General features: G+C 46.0%; 1 protein-coding gene across 7 annotated transcripts in view; it reads left to right on the top strand.

The window, feature by feature from the left end:
* The window catches only part of HS1BP3 (HCLS1 binding protein 3), a 188,541-nt gene that overhangs the window by 56,407 nt on the left and 114,486 nt on the right, over positions 1 to 17,648 (top strand). For all 7 annotated transcript variants that reach the window (XM_025216351.1, XM_025216353.1, XM_025216354.1 and 4 more), the window contains exons 6-7: positions 4,682 to 4,839; positions 5,311 to 5,446. In XM_025216351.1, coding sequence (XP_025072136.1) covers positions 4,682 to 4,839; positions 5,311 to 5,446 — 294 coding nt within the window. The remainder of the gene's footprint in view (positions 1 to 4,681; positions 4,840 to 5,310; positions 5,447 to 17,648) is intronic.

The following is a 17,648-nucleotide window of genomic DNA, read 5'->3' as shown; positions in this document are numbered from 1 at the left end:
GCCGGGGGGGTTAGGGGAGTGGGCAGGGCCGGCGGAGTCCCCCCCACAGTCCCTTCCCCCCTCCTTCAGCCTCCCCCGACCCCTTACTCACCGGCACCGGAGCCCTGGTGCTGAAACACGTGGCCTGGCCGGCCCCATGTTTCAGCACCAGGGCGAAGGCCAACCACAGAGGTACTGTGGTAGCCAGAGCATCTCTATGGCGGACCCAGCCTCCGGTTGCCTCAGGACATGGTCGGGGACTGTGCTCTGCCCCGCTTTTTTATACTTTGCTTTTTTTAGACTCCTGAATGTCCAGGGGTCAAATTTTCTCCCCATGCTGCGAACTTGCAGCGTGGGAAACAATTTTTTGTTCCCACACCTGCCTGTTGCCTCGCCTCAAAGGGGTTTGAGGCGGGGCAAGAGGCACGTGCACGCTCATGTGGACGTGCCCTGTGAGGTGCTAAGAGCCATTAATGTTCATTGACTGGACTGGAAATTGCTCAAATGTGTTCTCATTGACTTCAGGGGAGATAGAGAAGATGCTTTCAGACTTTATGAGGTCCAACTGATTAAGGACAAATAACAACATAATTTTTCCATGTTAGTAGCAGCTTGGGATAGGCAGGTGGACATCACTTATGTGTGTGTTGCTTTTTTGTTTAATTATAAAGGAGCAAAGAGTGCGGAAGTGGCTTGCGATAATAGCAGATGTGTGTTAGTTGACTGGATTTGGTGGGCAGATGAATAGCTGTATCCAGGCAAATAATAGAAAATTGTGAAAGGCAAAGAAGGAAAGATTACAGAATCCATGCTTGCAGATATATTCTGAACTTACTCTATGGATTGTCACCTTGATGGTGTCAGGAGGAAGGCAGGTAAGGCTTTTATAGGCAGACATCACTATCTAATTACTTATGTAGTAGTTTTAGGAGGAGGCTTGCACACTTAAAGGAAAAGGAGGCTTTTCATAGATGGGGAACTGAGGCACAGTGAAGCTAAGGGCCAGATCCAAACCAGTAAATAAGGCACCTAAATGGGACTTGGGTAGAATTTAGGCATCAAAAGTTGATAAAAGCAATCCAGGTGCATCCTGTCCCGGCTGCTGCAAAATCTCTGAGGCACCTCTTTTGTTCAGTGCACCTATTTCTGCCTGAAACAATTCTCAAGTTCTTAGACTTCAGGCTACTGAGCATGGCCAGGCATGATGGAGTTCAACAGGTAGGCGTCGAACTCTCACTTAAGGTCTGCCGCAGTCTGGACCAGAGCTAGGGTTGCACCTGAACCCCTGAAGGGATTCAATCTGTTAAATTCCCATGAAGCACATCTGACAGCACAAAACTGAGCACCAGTGGCTGCTGGCACTTGAAAATACACCTGTTGGGCATGGTGTCAGGGCTCACTTTTACATCATAGCATATTAGAGATTACAGAACTCACCCAGGAAGTGGCAGATATGAGTTTTTCCTTAGTTTGGGGGGGGGGGGGGTTAAACCACATCTGCCAACTCCCAGGAGAGTTCCCTAACCACCAGGCTATATAATAGTCTGGGTGAGGGCAGTCTTCAACTCTTTCTGTTGGGGCTAGACCATGGGGTAGCCAAAAATACAAGTGTTGTAGGAGCAGAAGGTGAACAAACAAGAGACAGGATGATTTCATAGCCTCTTGAGTAGGGCGTGCTCTTAGGGAGAGTAGGAGTGCTGGACTCTGATCTGTGCTCTCCAGGCTCTATCTGCCATAAATCTAGTGACTATCTAGGATAAAACAGCCCAGGAAGAAGGAACGAGAACCCACGGTTTCCCCCTTACTAAGGAAGAGCTGTTGTCACAACTGGGATGGAGGCAATCAGGGCCAAGCATCAGGAGCCCAGGTCTAGTCAGGACAGCATCTGGAGGCCAAAGATGTGATCAGGAATGGGCCGGGGTCAGGGAGCCAGAGTCATTGCTAGAAATGAGCAAAGGTCCAGGATCCAGAATCAGGAAGCTGCAATTCAAACTGGGATCAGGAAGCCACAGAGGCCCTAGAGTGAGGAGCTGAGCGCTGTAGTTAGCACAAGCCAAGGGCTGGAAGCCAGACTAAGATGCCAGGAGTTGAAGAACAGGGGCCAAGAGTCAAGGCAAGATGCTGGCATTTGGGCCGTCTAGAAATTCATTCGCAGACTTTTGCAGAGCCCTTCCTGGTGCCTGCCTGCTGCTCTCAAGGCTCCCTCTCTTTGAGGGAGAGTTGACCTCTGGCAGACACATCAGATGGTTGTCCGAGGGGTGATTCAACCCCGGGTGGAGCGTGACTCATTAGCTGTCTCCACGGAAACCTGCTCCCCCTTGTTCCCTTTCCTTCTTGCCCCTTGAGGGCCTAAACCGGGGTCTCCCACTATCTGGGTTAACCTCGTAGCCCCGAGGCTGTTGTGCGAGAGGTGGGACTCCCACAGTGGGAGTGACTGCTGTGCTTTGTACTGAACTCGGTGTTATTGGTGCATGTCAGTGCTTCCCCCCGGATGCTCCAGGACCCAAGTGACTGGCAGCCATAGTGTGAACCTCAGGCACATCCATGGGCCTTGCATTTTTGTTACCTAGCAGTAGGCAGCCCCCTGCTCTGCCCCAGGAACTCTGGATCAGCCAAGTCCTCCCTGGTCATTGTGCAGGGATCGTCAGTACTTACCCCGTCCATTGGCAGCCATGTGCCGTGTGAAGCCTAGGTGCCTACAAAGACAGCCTGGCCCTAGGAGACTTGCCCAGTACCACGCAAGAGTTACAGCTGATTAGGAATTGAACCCAGGTTACCCAGGCCTGTGTTGTAACCACCTGCCCTTCCCTCTCGTACACCTTTTATGGCTCCTTCTCACTGCATCAAAACACGGACCGAATAGAGAGCTCAGCAAACGCTTCCTCATCCGTTCCTCTGACCACAATGCGTCTCCAGGGCTTGCTGTGATTAAACATTACGTGTGGGTCTTATGTGCTCCCCTCAAGTGCTTGTTGCTAGGAGCTGAATTGCCGGTGGGAACGCACCACCCAGGCTTTTGTCTTGTTTATTATAAACTTCTTATAAAGTAATTGGACTCTGCTCTCAGCGTGTGGCTGTAATCCAAAGAGTATTTTACTGGGCCTTTTAACACGCTTGGCATGCACCTGTTGTTATGGAGCTCAGTCCCTTGTTCTTTGGAGGGTAATGACACGTTGGGTGCCGATCAGTTTTGCTACAGGTTGAAACCTGAGTGGGTAGGTAAAGGAGATTTTTCTCTTGTGTGAGAGACGTCTACTGGGACTGCTGTGGCAACTTGCTAGCACACGTCTGTTAAGGTTGTGGGTTCACGGTTCTGGACGTTGCGTGCAAACGCTGTGATGCTCTAAGGCAGAGGTTTGTCTAAGTGGCAGCCCATCAGCCACGTACAGCTCACAAGGGGTTATGCTGCGGTCCCTGAGCTCCTGCCCAGCCACTGATGCTGCCATCATGCTCTCACTGCGACAGCAACCTCTCCTCCTGGCGGTGGGGCAATGTAGCGAGTGGCATGTGGAGCCGAGGGTGGGAGCGGGGCAGCACGGGGGGGGGTCCATGCCTGTGTGGTGCAGTGGTGGGGATGGAGGTGTCTGCGAGGGCAGACATTGCAGCTGTGGGGAGGGAGTGTCAGGGATCACACATGCTCTCACTTTGCAGGGGGAATTATAGTTTCATAGATGTCAGGGGCTGGAGGGAATCTTACAGATCATTGCCCCTCCACTGCACTTTGGCAGGAAAGGCTTCTGGGCTCAGATGACCCCAACAAGGTGGGCATCAAGACACAACACATGCCTATTTTACCACCCCTTCCCCTACCTGGCTGACAGAGCTAAGTGGAGCAGAGAGATGGATATGGGCTGCCCGCTGTGCGCTGCCTGGTGAGGGTTTGGGGCTCCTTGCCCTGCTGCCTTTCCCCTGAGAGCCCCACACTGGTTGCACACCTCCTGCCTAGTGGGCAGCGGTGGGGTGCACAACTCCATGCTGCCACCACCCCCACTGCTGCCAGGCTGTCGGGGATGCCTCACCATGGCGGTGCAGCTAGTGCAGGGCTTCCTTGCTCCAGGCCCCGTGCACTGACTTGGCTGTGCAACACCCCCAGCCCCTGCTCCAGTCCCCACCCATGCTTCTGATTGAGCCCTGGGTCCCATAGATGTTTGAGTAAAATTCATGACCTGGGGTACTTTCTCCAGCAGTCAGTGTGATGTAGGGCTTAGCAACCACTGGGTCTGCCTTCCCTTCAGCCAAAGGTGTGGTAAGCTGTAAAGAAGGGCCCCTGTGTACAACATCCATCTTGGAACTCATGAGGTTGCGGTGCTATATTCTCTCCTGTTTTCCCTGGACATGCACGGTATGGTGACTGGGGAATAGGTTTTAATGAAGGTTTTGAAACATTTGGTATATTTAATGTGTGCCTGTATCATATCCAAGTTGATTAGTGAACAGACTGGATGGCCTACACTCTGCTCCTTATCAAACCATTTCTTTTTTCTCTGGTGCTGTTCCAGTGGTGGCTACTGGAATTGATGATGTTTCCACTGCTATTCCCTGCAAAACTGAAAATCCTGCAAAGAATAAAACAATTTAAACCAAATGTGAAAAGATTGTAATTTTGAATATGCAGCTCTATAAACAGAATGCTTTCAGTTCTAGTTCCTTGAGAATGCTTGTTTCACAATAGCAGCTGAATTTTGTTCTTGTCTTTTTTTAGATCTAAAAAACTGAAGAAGCCCCCACCTCCTCCAGCCAAGGAAGACAGGCCCAAGTTAACCATTTTTGATGATGAAATCGATCCAGATGAAGGACTGTTTGGCCCAGTAAAAGATTTTTCATCCACCGGTTCCAAGAAGGACTCATCAGTCAAAGATAGTAAATCAGTTCTATCTCTGATCTGTAGAGTTAAAGTTTTAAAAATGGCTTTGGGCATTTAAAATGGATTGGTTAAACTTTGATTCTGACTCATCAATTTTAGGCCAGATTTTTACCTGGTGCAAAATCAGCTGGAGATTTAAAACAGTAGGACCTGAATTACAGTATTCATATACTGTTGGAACTTGGATTTACAGTTTTTATGGGCATCTGTCTTATGTTGAAAAGCGAGATGTAAGCAGGCTTGGGTACAAACTATTCCTGAGCTCCTGAAGGGAATAGATTTAGAGGCCCAGCAAGTGCAATATGTCAACAATTTATTTCCTTGCACTTTGTGGATTTTTACTTTAAAATGGAAGTTTTGTATAAAAATCAGTGCAATACATGGCTGGCTTCCTTTGCTGGCATCTGTGTTGGTGTTGCTTTATGTCATGTACGGTAACTAACACTTTCTGCTGGTTCCTTCTTTAGACCTGAAGTTATTTGAAGACCCAGACCTTGGTGGGACTGTTAAACTTGGTGACTCACTACTGCTGCCAACTGCCTGTGGACAGAAAGAGCAAAGATTAAGCACCAGCCTTGATGAGGACACTGAGGAGCTATTCAGGTATTTGTGTACCATGTGGCCCCATGGTAGTAGTCTCCATCAGGCCTACCTGAGCAAGACTTTAACCAAAGCTTTGAAAACTGATCTGTACTGGAAGTGGGTTAATGCTTTCATGTTCGTATTAAATAATGGCAGAAGTTTATTTAAGAGCTTAGAAATCCATCACAGAAATATCTCTAATATCACACTTTGTAAAATGGCTCCCTGAGGTTGCTGGGGAATGAACTTGATTACCCAGGAAATCACTCCTGATCCTATGTTATTATAAACCTAACACCTAGTGCCAAATTGTGGCACCTTTTTTTTTCCAAGGTGCCTTTGCAAATAGTTCTCAGTCAGCTGGAGGGTAAATACAATCTCTGCTTTCCAAATGTGGACTTAGTTTTTGGAGCTGGCAGAATTTGTGAGCTCTTGGCTCTCAACTTGAGCTCAAGCGGCTAAAATGTGCTGGCTTATAATTTACACTCTATATACAATCATAAAGGACTTGGTTATTGATGTTGTCTTTAATATTCATTTACATTTTGATCAGTGTTATATGAATGTAAAATGACCATATTTCAGAATGATGGGTAGGAAACAGTTTTCAGCATTGCCCCTGTCTAAAATAATGCAGTACAGACCTCATAGCTGTCTATATTCATACTCATATGTGTATCTTATAATTGAATGTACTTATCTTCATAACATTCTTGACTGAAATTTTTTTTGCCCCCATTATCCCCATATTATCACATAGAGAAGTGATGCCCAGAGGCAAAGGTCATGTAGGAAGCCTGCAGCAGATCAAAGAGTTGAACTTGAGCTCTCCGAGTCCTAGTCAGGGCCAAGCTAAGTGTTGTACCATCCTTTGTCTCTCACCCAAGTCTTCAGTATTTTTAATAACCTGTTCTAAATGGAAAAGAAAAATTCTGTTGGAATCTTTTGGAACTAGTATGTCTGCAGTCACTGTCTATGCAAAACGCATTGGTACTAACATATTGGGCAGATATACCCAACTTAATTTAACCAGAAGTTAAATTAGGTTATATGCCATCTCCTATTACACAGTGGCCATACATCTGATGTTTATCAGACACAATGTAGCAAGACATAATTTGATTTACTGCAGTAGAATATTGGGAGTGAACATCCACACGGTTACAGTCTTTTATGTCTGCTTCAGCCTGTGATAGCAATTTAGGCATAAAATGTTTGACCCAGATTGTTCAAATGAGTAGAACATTTAGTGCAACCCCTGCCATAACTGCTACCCATCGGAGAAAGTCCATCCATCTCTCATATTAATGTACACCAAAGCAAGCAGTTTTCCTTCCTTTGTTACAGGGAAAGAAGCTTCTAATGTTTGCTAACTGCTGGACTATGTTCTCATATAGCCCTAGGGTCATCATACCCTGCAGCAAGTGACCAACTGCCAGAGCAGATGATAATGAAAACAAGGAGAGAAGGTTATGGTGAAGTTCCAGCATTTTTTTCCTCGAATTATCACAGTGCCTTCAAGTAGCCGATCACCATCTAACAGGAAATTAGTAGGTGTAATGCAGCAGGAAATAAAGCCGAGGCTCAACAGCAAAAAAATGCACTGGAAATTCTAGCTCTGTAGACAAATCTTAGCCCTCCTGGGGTTATGGGCCGACAAACCTGTATACCTTGCAGAGGAGAATGGGGAAACTAAAGTGGGAGAAATAGCAGGACTAAGGAAGGATATGATAAAGGATGGGAAGTAAAAGAGGACCTGGTTTCAGTAAATATATGGGACATGTGGAGAAAAAGAAAACTGACTATGAACTTGACAGGGAGCAAAATGTGGATAATGGAGGGGAAAAAGGCAGTTTCTGCTGGTGTCCTCTGATAGAAACTCTTCCTCCGGCCCCAAAGAGAATTTGGGAGCCATCCAAATTTTCACAATTGGCCATTCATCATGGGTACCTCAGCTGAAGGCTTTTGGTGGCTCATCTCTGCACGGACTGTGCATCTGAAGCTCCCATTGACTTCAGCTGTAAGTGCCTTGAACATGTGAACATCAGGCCCACCTTCTCAAGTTGAGCAACTGAAACCTAGAACACTAAAAAAAATCCAGATGTCCTTGAAGTGCTTTTTAGGACAACCATGCCTCTTCCCTCCATGCCCTAGTTCACCTTATAGAAACTGCTTGGGCATTTGTGTGAAAGGCATTAAAGAAGGATTAAATGCTAACTTCTTTAAATAGTGGTCAGAAGTCTTCATCACTGAAATAGCGTTCAGACTAATTTTGTGATCTCTCTAATTCCTGATTCTGTTCACACATACCCCAGATGTGGAGCTGTGGTGTCCTAGCTCCAGTTGAACCCTGGTAGTGCTGGTGTTTAGAAGCCTAGCCTGTAGCGTGGCCCTAAATCTCTGGCAAATAAAATATTTTTAAAGGGACTTTTTTGGCCCTTTCTTCAGAAGTCCAAACCCTCCTATGCTCATAGGAATATTGGTCATGCTACCACATTGGAACAAAAGCCTCTCAGGGCGTTTCCACATGAACGCGCATGTACGTCTTGCAGTTACTTTGGGGTTTTTTTATCAGGGATTTTTTAGTTTTCAAATAGGGAACATCAAAATTCCTGCTAGGGAGGCAAGTGGCAGGACCCAGGCAGAGGAGCCTGCTCAGAGCTAGCAACTTGGACCCAGCTGGAGGTAGCTGACCTCCTGGCCATTTGGGGCCAGGAGTACTTTCATGTGCAGACACGCCCTGAGAATCCAGACTTTGGGATGCAAAAAAATGGGGAGGGAGGATTTAAAACAGGGTGGGTTTAAAACCACATGAGTTGAATACCTCTCTTACCTCTACTTTTTAGCAAATTCAACACATAAAATTTACTTAATATAGATTTGCATTGCACCTTTTAAAAGGGCCTAGTTGGTTCATCACAGTGGGTATATGTGCAGCCCCTTTGAAAATCCAAAACCTGAATGCACAAAGGGTCAAATCCTATTCCACATATTAATCACTTAAGTGGAATTAGGCACTTAAGTGTGATCATACACTGAAAACCAGTTAACACAAAAGATGGATGCTGCCCCTGCTCAGTTTGTTGTGTTTCCATGGATTCGAGCAGGGTGGCATAGGATCACACTTATGTGCCTAAGGCCACTAAAACGCCTAAAAGGTGGAATAAAATATGGCCCCCGATCTGTAGGTGCCCGTGGGAAAGAGGATGAAGCAGAGGAATCCTGAAGCCACCTCAGTTACCTAACCAAAGTGAACTCTTGAAGTCAGAAAGAGATGTATTATTTCTGAATCTATCAGACAGCTGCAGTTAGGGTTGCGCAGTATGATTAAAGAACATGCAGTAGTGGGCACAAAATGACAGATGTAGTATGACTGTTCTAAAACATTTTTAGAAACAAACAGTCCTGATATTTTTTCATCCTCTGATGTTGTGTGGCATACAGCTTTTGCATCCTAATAATGGAGTAGTCAAAACTGTGCCAAGACATGAACTGGATTTTAACCTGAAATGTACGAAGTGTGGGGTTGCTTGGGGTCTGTTCCCCATGTGAAAATCGGATTTATCCATGTAACTTCCCTGTGAATCGAGAGAGTAACAATTCCCCTGCTTATGTTTTACTGTTGTATCAAGTGGGTGAGCCCTTTGCTTTTATGTACTCCGTTAGAAAACCTCCTTTGGGGGGCTTCTGCTTTTTGCAAATGCTTTCCCACAAGGATGTGTGTCACCAGCAACTATTCATGTGGAAAACACACAATGAGTGAAAGATATTAATAGCCCCTAGTCCCACTGGGGACTTTGGTCTTTCAGGACAGCCTCTGCTTTCTCTCTTCCTCTTATGTAGCAGTAGCACCTAGTAAAAATAGAAATATTGGCAATTGTTCTTCCTCCTCTTTTCCACCTACTTTTATAGGCCTCCAGGCTCCTGTATACTGAAGAAACAAGAGGCCCATCAAAAGAGTTAGAAATGCAAAGTGTCAGGGGAGACTGCGACCTGTAGCCACCAAAACATGTTTCCTAGACCATAATTTTGGGGCTGTTCTTATGTGTGTTGTTGATACTCCCCTTGGCTTAGATGGACTGAAAACTGAATCTAATCAGCTCTGGAAATAGAAGTGTTCCCACTGCAGGTTTTGGTTCCACATCGGCAATAGAGCAGGGGTGGCCAGCCCATGGCATGCAGGTCATAACTGGCACTGGCAGCTGCGGTGTGGCATGCAAGCTCTAGGCACACAGTAAAGGGAGGCACTGGAATGGAGGCACGGGGGTTGAGCCTCCAGCCATGTGAGGTAGAGTGGGGAAAGGACAGCTGCTGTAAGAGGAGGTGTCAAGTGTCACTGCCCAGAGCCAAGTTATCCTTTCTTTAGTCCTGCAGCTGCTGCCAAATTCAGGGCTTTGGATCCTTGCTCACCATACAAAACCACAGTGGTTGCAGAGCCAGAGAAGGGTTTGCCTACTTCTTGACAGCCTCACCTCTCTCACAGCAGCATCCTGCCCCTGCTCTCCTTTACGCAGCCAGAAACTTGAGCCTCTGCCTCCATTCCAGCTCCCCAAGGAGCAAGCTCTATCAGGTATACTTTGGATTGGAGCTGAGAACCAAGTAGCACTTGGAGGGGGTGCAGGACTTGATTTGGGGCACACCTGCGAACGACTGACCGCTGCTGGAGGGTTCAGATGTTAATTACATGTTCTCTGCAAGTGTTGGAATATGTGATATTTGGTGACTTGTCCCTATTGTTTCTCGTGCGGTTCATATTTTGAATATTTTGCCATAGTGCTAGCATGTGAAAGGGATCTGTTTGCATATGTTAAATCCACAAAATGCAAGCATTTTTTTTCTGTATCTTTGATGGTGGGTTGTTCACTGCTTGTAAAGGTTCCTCCTTGCAGTTGGGGAGGTATAGGGCCAAAAAGGTCTTGAGGCACAGGGTGAGCCAGTTTTCTTTTGCAGCAGAGTATACCAATGTATCTTACATCTATTATTGCTTAAAAACAGGGGTGCCAAAGGTCTGGCCTACTGAGCCTGATCAGCCAGCCCACAGTACTGACCATGGATTTCAGAGTGGACTCACATACGGTGAGTGCTGGACTGACCCTGCTCAAGGGCCAGGGCACACTGCATATAGCACTTGGGGCCAGTCCAGAATGTACGCTGCATGCAGACATGCAGAGTATGGGACCGGTGTGGGGCATGTGCCACCTGCAGTGCCTGCTCGAGACTGGACCCACATGCTGGATCCAGCATGTGGTGACAGTCTGTAGGCCCAGTCTGGCCCATGGGCTGGGTCTGCACCATTCATCCAGCCAGTGGAACCAGCCCTACCCATGGGCCTGATGAGTTTGACACCCTTGCTTTAAGACATTAGCGCTGCAGTACAGGTGCATTTTGCTCCCTGCACACAGGACAGGCATAGTGAGACAGTTCCAGGGATTGGCATAGGAAAGGTGACAGGGCAGGTGAAAGGTGGCCAGAAGCACTCACCCTTAACTGATCAAACTGAAATTGTTCGTAATATTCCCTGTGGCTTCTGTTGAAGCAGAGAAAAGGCATTGTTTGAAGGTCTTCCGTGGCCTACTCAAATTAGCTAGCTCCCCATTCATTTAGTGCTCTGTCCTCAGGAGCTCAGCTAGTTGCTAAAGCTGATAAAAAATAAAAAGGCGGGGAATATTTTCCATAGATTTTTTTTGTGTGTGAAAACACTATCACTGTTGAAAAATGTTCAACCAGCTCTGCCCATTCCCTCCACTACATGCCTGCATGTCCATTCAGTGCTTTGTGCAGGAGCCAGATTTAGGCTAGCAGTTTGTCACAGAAATATGTACAACAAAATCATAGATGAGCAGTGGCAGATGTTGGTAGAATGTGGCATGGACTGTTCCCTGACATGTGATGTCTCTGCCTCCCCTGCCACCTGTCCTCCCTTTTCATTACTGTATATTCAGCAGTGGCAATGCTTAGTGCCAGCAGGATGCACGAATTAAGTGGGCATATTCTCTGAAGAGCCTGCTGATCCCCCCAAAGGAGTCCAGATACCTCCCTTCAGACACCTGGGACTGAGGTAGGAGCAGTGACAGATCGTTCAGTGGTCCAGAATTGTAGGAGAGGAGGTTAAAAGCCTCACCTTTCCATCGGGAAGCTAGGAACAAGAAACCAGTCAAAAGAGCTCTGAAAAAGTAGGAAGTCATCAAATACATGACCCTTGGGACAAACCACTTGCCGTAGTGAAACAATAGTGTAGTGTCAGTGAATACTATGCAGCGGTTTACTTCTGAGTGAAAGAAAATTACAGATGATGAATGGTTCTGTAAAATATGCGTGGGCTGTTTGTGTTACAACATCAGGGAGCATATATAATTTCTCTTGCTAGCTTCGCAAGCGCTGAAAACTCCCTGTTCTCTCTGAAAACATGTTCCAATGAAATACAAAACATTATTATAAATAAAACCACCCACCTTGTATTAGCAAGTGGTGAACTTTAAAAGGAGCGGAAGCTCAAACTAGGAAATTACCCTAGTCCTGCAAGGCTTTACTGGAGAAGAAACTAACTGAAGAATAGCCCAGTCCACTGCAAGGAAGATGATCCCTTTGCAGAAGCATTTGCTAATAGTTGCCCCCTGGGGGCAGCATTATTGTTTCAGTTACTTTTAAAGAACAGGAAAAATCCTGGATATTATCTTTAGAAAAAGAAATAAGCCATGGATTTGATATTGTGGTACTGTACAAACATGTCCCCTGCCCTGGAGACGTTACAATCTAAGGCAGACCAGCAAAACAAAGACAAGATGCTGGAAACATTTGATAGAGAAGATGTGGGGTTTGTTGAGGGTCAGAATGGAGGGCAGATTGCTTCAAGAGTCAGGTTTGAAGGAAGAATGTGAAACAGTAGAAAAGGGGAGTTGAAAGAAACTATGATGGAGGTTTCAGGCCCCAAGTGGGGAAAGGTACAGTGGAGAGAGAGGAGTAGGGACAGGCGAGAACCAGGTTCAGGGAAAAGATTGTCAAAGTTTGTTTTCCTGGAATGTCTTGCATAATCTTCTATATCAAAAAGTTTCATACAGATGGGCAACTTTTTGATGCTTAGCTCTGATCTGCATGGAAGCTTTTAGGTTCTCTTTCCACTTAAATCAGTTCTGCTTATGAATTGTGTTTATTAAGGGAGAGTCTAGGCACCAACAGATATCACAGCCAAATCATGCTAGACATTGTGCAGATTAGTAGAACAGTCCCTGCGTCAAAGAGTTTATCTTTATAGACAGGAGATTCAGTGGGTAGAGGAAAGGGACATAAGAAGAGAGGGATCTGTGAAATGGCACATTATCTGTATCCCTACAGAAAAATCTGCCTCTCTTTCAAAATCTTGGCTCTCCCATCATGTAGCTGAATTCATTAAGAATTTTTTAAAGTTGATAACTTTTTTGTTGGCTTCTATGGCTGGAAACAAATTATATTTTCCATTACTACTGAGAGATATAATAGTTGAATCAGCACATTAGTATGACAAGTATTTCAAACAATACCGTGCTCACTTTCTAAACAAAGTCAGACTATTTAGAGAAAAATTTATTATGTGGATTCTGTACCCCTTCATCTTTAAAAATGCTATCCACCACACACACACCCTGCTCTCCCTCCCCCCCCTCAAAGGAAAGAGCTCTTCATTGTTTTAAAATAGTTGCTAGGCTTCCTATTTTGTGCCCTCTGGCATGAAGTTAAATGGGTGATACCGTCCTTTAACAAATCATTTACTGCCTAAGAACTGTAGGCATATCAGTCAAACAAAATGGATCAAAAACGGATCAAATATTCTATCTTGTACACCAGCACTGAATTTGGATTTTGAATCAAAACCTGCATGCTATGGACTTGTTTTTTAATGTGGTCTCTGTAAAAAACCTTGGTTAGCTAACCAGTGTTTTTCAGAATCTAGGTGGAGAAGGTTTACCAGATTCCAGACTTCTTTGAAAATGACCTGTTCTCCCGTAACAGCTTTTCATAGATTTCATAGTTTTCATAGAAATTGGGGCTGGAGGGGCCCCCGGAGGATCATCGAGTCCAGCCCCCTGCCCCATGGGCAGGAAGTCAGCAGGGATCATAGGATCCCAGCAATATAAGCATCCAAATATGTCTGGAAGGCATTCAAAGTGGATGCTTGAACCGCCTCCAGCAGCAGTCTATTCCAAACCTGGGGGGCTCGGACAGTAAAAAAGGTCTTCCTTATGTCCAGCTGAATCAGTTGTGGCGGAGTTTGTGACTGTTCGATCTTGTCATCCCTTGGGGCGCTCTGGTGAACAGACATTCCCCCAGATACTGGTGGTCACCCCTAATAAACTTATAGGTGGCCACCAGATCACCTCTGAGCCTGCGTTTTTCCAGGCTGAAGAGTCCTATAGCTCTCAGCCTCTCATCATAAGGTCTGTTTTCCTGACCTCTGATCATGCGCGTGGCTCTCTGCACTCTCTCAAGCTTCTTCACATCCTTTTTGAATTGTGGAGCCCAAAACTGGACGCATTACTCCAGCTGCAGCCTCATCAAGGCCAAGTACAACGGGAGAATGACATCCTGGGATTTGCTTGAGAAGCATCTATGGATGCAAATCAGCATTTTGCTTGCTTTACTAGCCACAGCATCACATTGAAGGCTCATGTTCATCTTGTGGACAATCATGACCCCCAAGTCCCTTTCATCTGTAGCGCTAACCAGCGTAGCACTGCCGAGCCTATAAGCATGCTGCGGGTTTTTCCTCCCATGGTGGAGAACCTTTCATTTTTCAGTGTTGAACACCATCAAATTCTCGTCTGCCCATTTTCTGAGCCTGTCAAGATCTGCCTGGATCACCCTCCTGTCCTCAGGTGTGGATGCTTTACCCCAGAGTTTGGTGTCGTCGGAAAACTTGGCCAGTCCGCTTCTGACACCAATGTCCACATCATTGATGAAGATGTTAAATAGTATAGGCCCTAGGACAGAGCCTCGAGGGACCCCACTGGTGACCACGCACCAAGATGATTGGCTTCTGTCAACTACCACCCTCCGGGTCCTACCGCAGAGCCAATTCCGCAGCCAGCAGATCATGGTGAGGTCAAAGCCGCAGCTAGCCAGTTTTGCCAAGAGGTGATCATGGGATACCAGATCGAAGGCTTTTTTAAAGTCAAGATATATGACATCAATCTCTTCCCCCTTGTCCAGGTGATAGGTCACCTGGTCGTAAAAGGAAATGAGATTGGTCAAGCAAGACCTACCCACATAAAAAAACCCAAAAAACTCCATTAAACTCCATTTAGGCCATGTATCCTTGCTGCCTTAGGACAGTGTGGTAAGCATGTTAGCTTCTGTGATTTAAAAGTAAGATTAATGTTAGATTCAAGAAATCAAGAATTTCAGACAGCCAGAATAACAAAGCAGGTTAACAGGCAGTTCTGCATACCAGTGGCCTCTGCTGCGTGGGTCATCAGCCCTTCTCCAGTGCAGCACCTGGGGGTGGCCTTTTCATTTTCAGTCCAGAGTCATGGGTTCTGTATCTGAACTGGGCTGTGAGCATAAATGGCTAGTATTTATCTGGTGACCATGGTTTTTCCTTGTGACCATTGGTTTTTCTCATGGTGCTGCCAAATTGTTTTAGGGCAGTGGAGACGAATTAGATCAGCTAAGGAAATTTGGATTTTGAAAATGCGAACCTTAATATAGTGATCAGGAGAAGAAAAGGACTATGTCCTGCAATTACGGTGACGGATGGGTGATCTGCACTCTAGAACTCACAATGTAAGGCCCTGTGCGTAAACAGTGCACTTGTTCAAGTTGGGGAGGAGCAGACAGAGAGAGCTCTTATAAGAACACTTAAGCAATACCAGTACTCAAGGAAAGCCCCAAAAAGTGCATAAAGCTATTCTTTCACAGGTCTTCCAAACGATTCATAGATGCTAGTCGGAAGGCACCTCAACAGATCATCGAGTCCGACCCTCTGCCTAGGCAGGAAAGAGTGCTGGGGTCAGATGACCCCAGCCAGATGCCTATCCAGCCTTCTCTTAAAGACCCCCAAAGTAGGGGAGAGCACCACCTCCCTTGGAAGCCCATTCCAAATTCTGGCCACCCTTAACATGAAGAAATTTTTCCTGGTATCTAGCCTAAATCTGCTCTCTCTCAGTTTGTGACCATTGCTCCTTGTAACCCCAAGAGGTGCCCTGGTGAACAGAGCATCTCCAATCCCTTGCTGTGTCCCCCTAATTACTTTGTAGGCGGCCACAAGATCACCTCTCAGCCTTCTCTTGCAGAGATTGAAGAGGTCCAGGTCCCTCAGTCTCTCCTGGAAGCCTCTAACCATACGAGTGGCCTTCCTTTAGACCCTCTTGAGTCTATCAACATCCTTCTTGAAGTACGGCGCCCAAAACTGGATGCAGTACTCCAACTGTGATCTGACCAACGCCGCATGGAGGGGAAGTATCACATCCTTGGATCTATTTGTCATGCATCTGCTGATGCATGATAAAGTGCAGTTAGCTTTGCTGATGACTCAGCCGGCCAGGCATCAGCACAGCACTGGAGGTCGCAGTTTTGACTGGCATGGTTTCCTCAAATTTAAGTTTTCTCCTTAAGCTTTTATACCTCTTCTGTATATTCCATATATGATCATGCTGTAGATCCTCACCAATTAATTACCTTTTAAAATCAACATGTCACCCTGAGCCTTAACTGACTTCCCACCTACGATCTGTGGGCTTGCTGTGCTTCTCTGTTCTGTCTTATTTTTCTGTGTTCTGCAGCTATCTCCATTTTGTTTTGCCTGCAACAGTTGTTTCCAATGCCTCTGTGCTCATTGCTTTTAGCTAATGGTGTCCCTTAAAGAAAATGACACCCGTTATGTGAAGGCAGCTTGCAGGCCTATAAGTGGGTCCCAGTAATTGGCAGATGGCCCTCTGCACCCGGGACAGCCCCTTTCCTGCCCTGCAGAGGTGACATGGGTAAGAAGATTAGCTCTTTCACCCCTGGTAGTGTCACTACTAGAGTCCCAACCCTTTAAGCAGCAACAGGAATTCCCTCACCCTACCCCTAGCCCCCTACACCCTGTGCCAGCCCACTACACCCATTCTGTTGATTGGTAGGGCAGGCAGGACAGGGGGTGGGTAAGGGTGAGGAAATTTCTGCCACCACTTGAATAGTCTGAGAATTCCCTGGGACTGTTCAAGGGACAGTGCAAGTGCTGCCACCCCTTAAAGAGTCCCAGAGAGACCTGGGAATGTTTAAGGGGTTGGGAGCATTGACGTTCCAGGGATTTTCAAGTGAGGATGGCAGCAAGGCTCTCTAACAGCTTATGGGAAGGCTGTACTCTCCCTCCAGTACACTCCCTCCCTCCCCCTTGGGAGACCAGGGGATCCCTATATCACCAAGTGTAAGTGTACAGGCATTGTATTTGGTGCTAGAAAACTTCACCCTCTGGCAAATTTGCTGTTTAACCAGCTAACAGTTTGTGGTGGCATCTCTGTGTTTTTCCCACCCCAAACTGCTTGGATACCTCTACACTTACTTTTTGTGCTAAGAAAAGGGCATATTTCCTTACACAGATGTAACACCTGTCTGTGGCCTGAGGTGAATGTAGAAGTAGATGTCTGACTTCAAATAAGGATCTGCAAGTCTTAAGAATTTGAGACCTGCTCCCTCAGTAGGAAGGCTAAGGTCTTACTGGCTGTTTCATGACCAAATGAGGTTAAGTTCAGCACAGCCAAAGATTTGTTTTTTCTCCTTAATAAAAGCACATTAAAACCAAAGTCTATTTCAGCTAATAGTAATAACAGTGCTCTTGGGGTTTTTGAGCACCTGGTATTTTTAAATTCAAATATTTACAGAATTGTAATGTGATGGATGAGTTAATGAGAGAAGTGTCTGCAGTCTGTTGATTTTTGTGATGTTTTTCTTTTGTTATGTGGAATAAAGCCCATGGTTTTGGAGCATAAGCACAATGAACTGCTTCTACGGTTATGGAACAACTTGACTTTTCTTTGACGTTCTAACTATTGGCCGAAGGCTCTCCTTTGCGTAGTAGAGATGATTACTTAATCTCTATTATAGGCCATGAGTAAATAAATACAGTAAGGGGAGAAATGTTAGTCCTGCAGAACTCAACAGGAGTTTTTGACCCACCTCAGACGCATCCACTGGCACAAAAGCAATGTATGTATTAATGGGAAAGATACAAGCAGCAAATTAAAAAGAACATTGCAGGGACCAAAAATAC

This window comes from Alligator sinensis, unplaced genomic scaffold (genome assembly GCF_000455745.1).
Source record: "Alligator sinensis unplaced genomic scaffold, ASM45574v1 scaffold200_2, whole genome shotgun sequence".
NCBI lineage: Eukaryota > Metazoa > Chordata > Crocodylia > Alligatoridae > Alligator > Alligator sinensis.
Note: the sequence above shows the minus strand (reverse complement) of the source record. Positions and strands in the feature narration are given on the sequence as shown.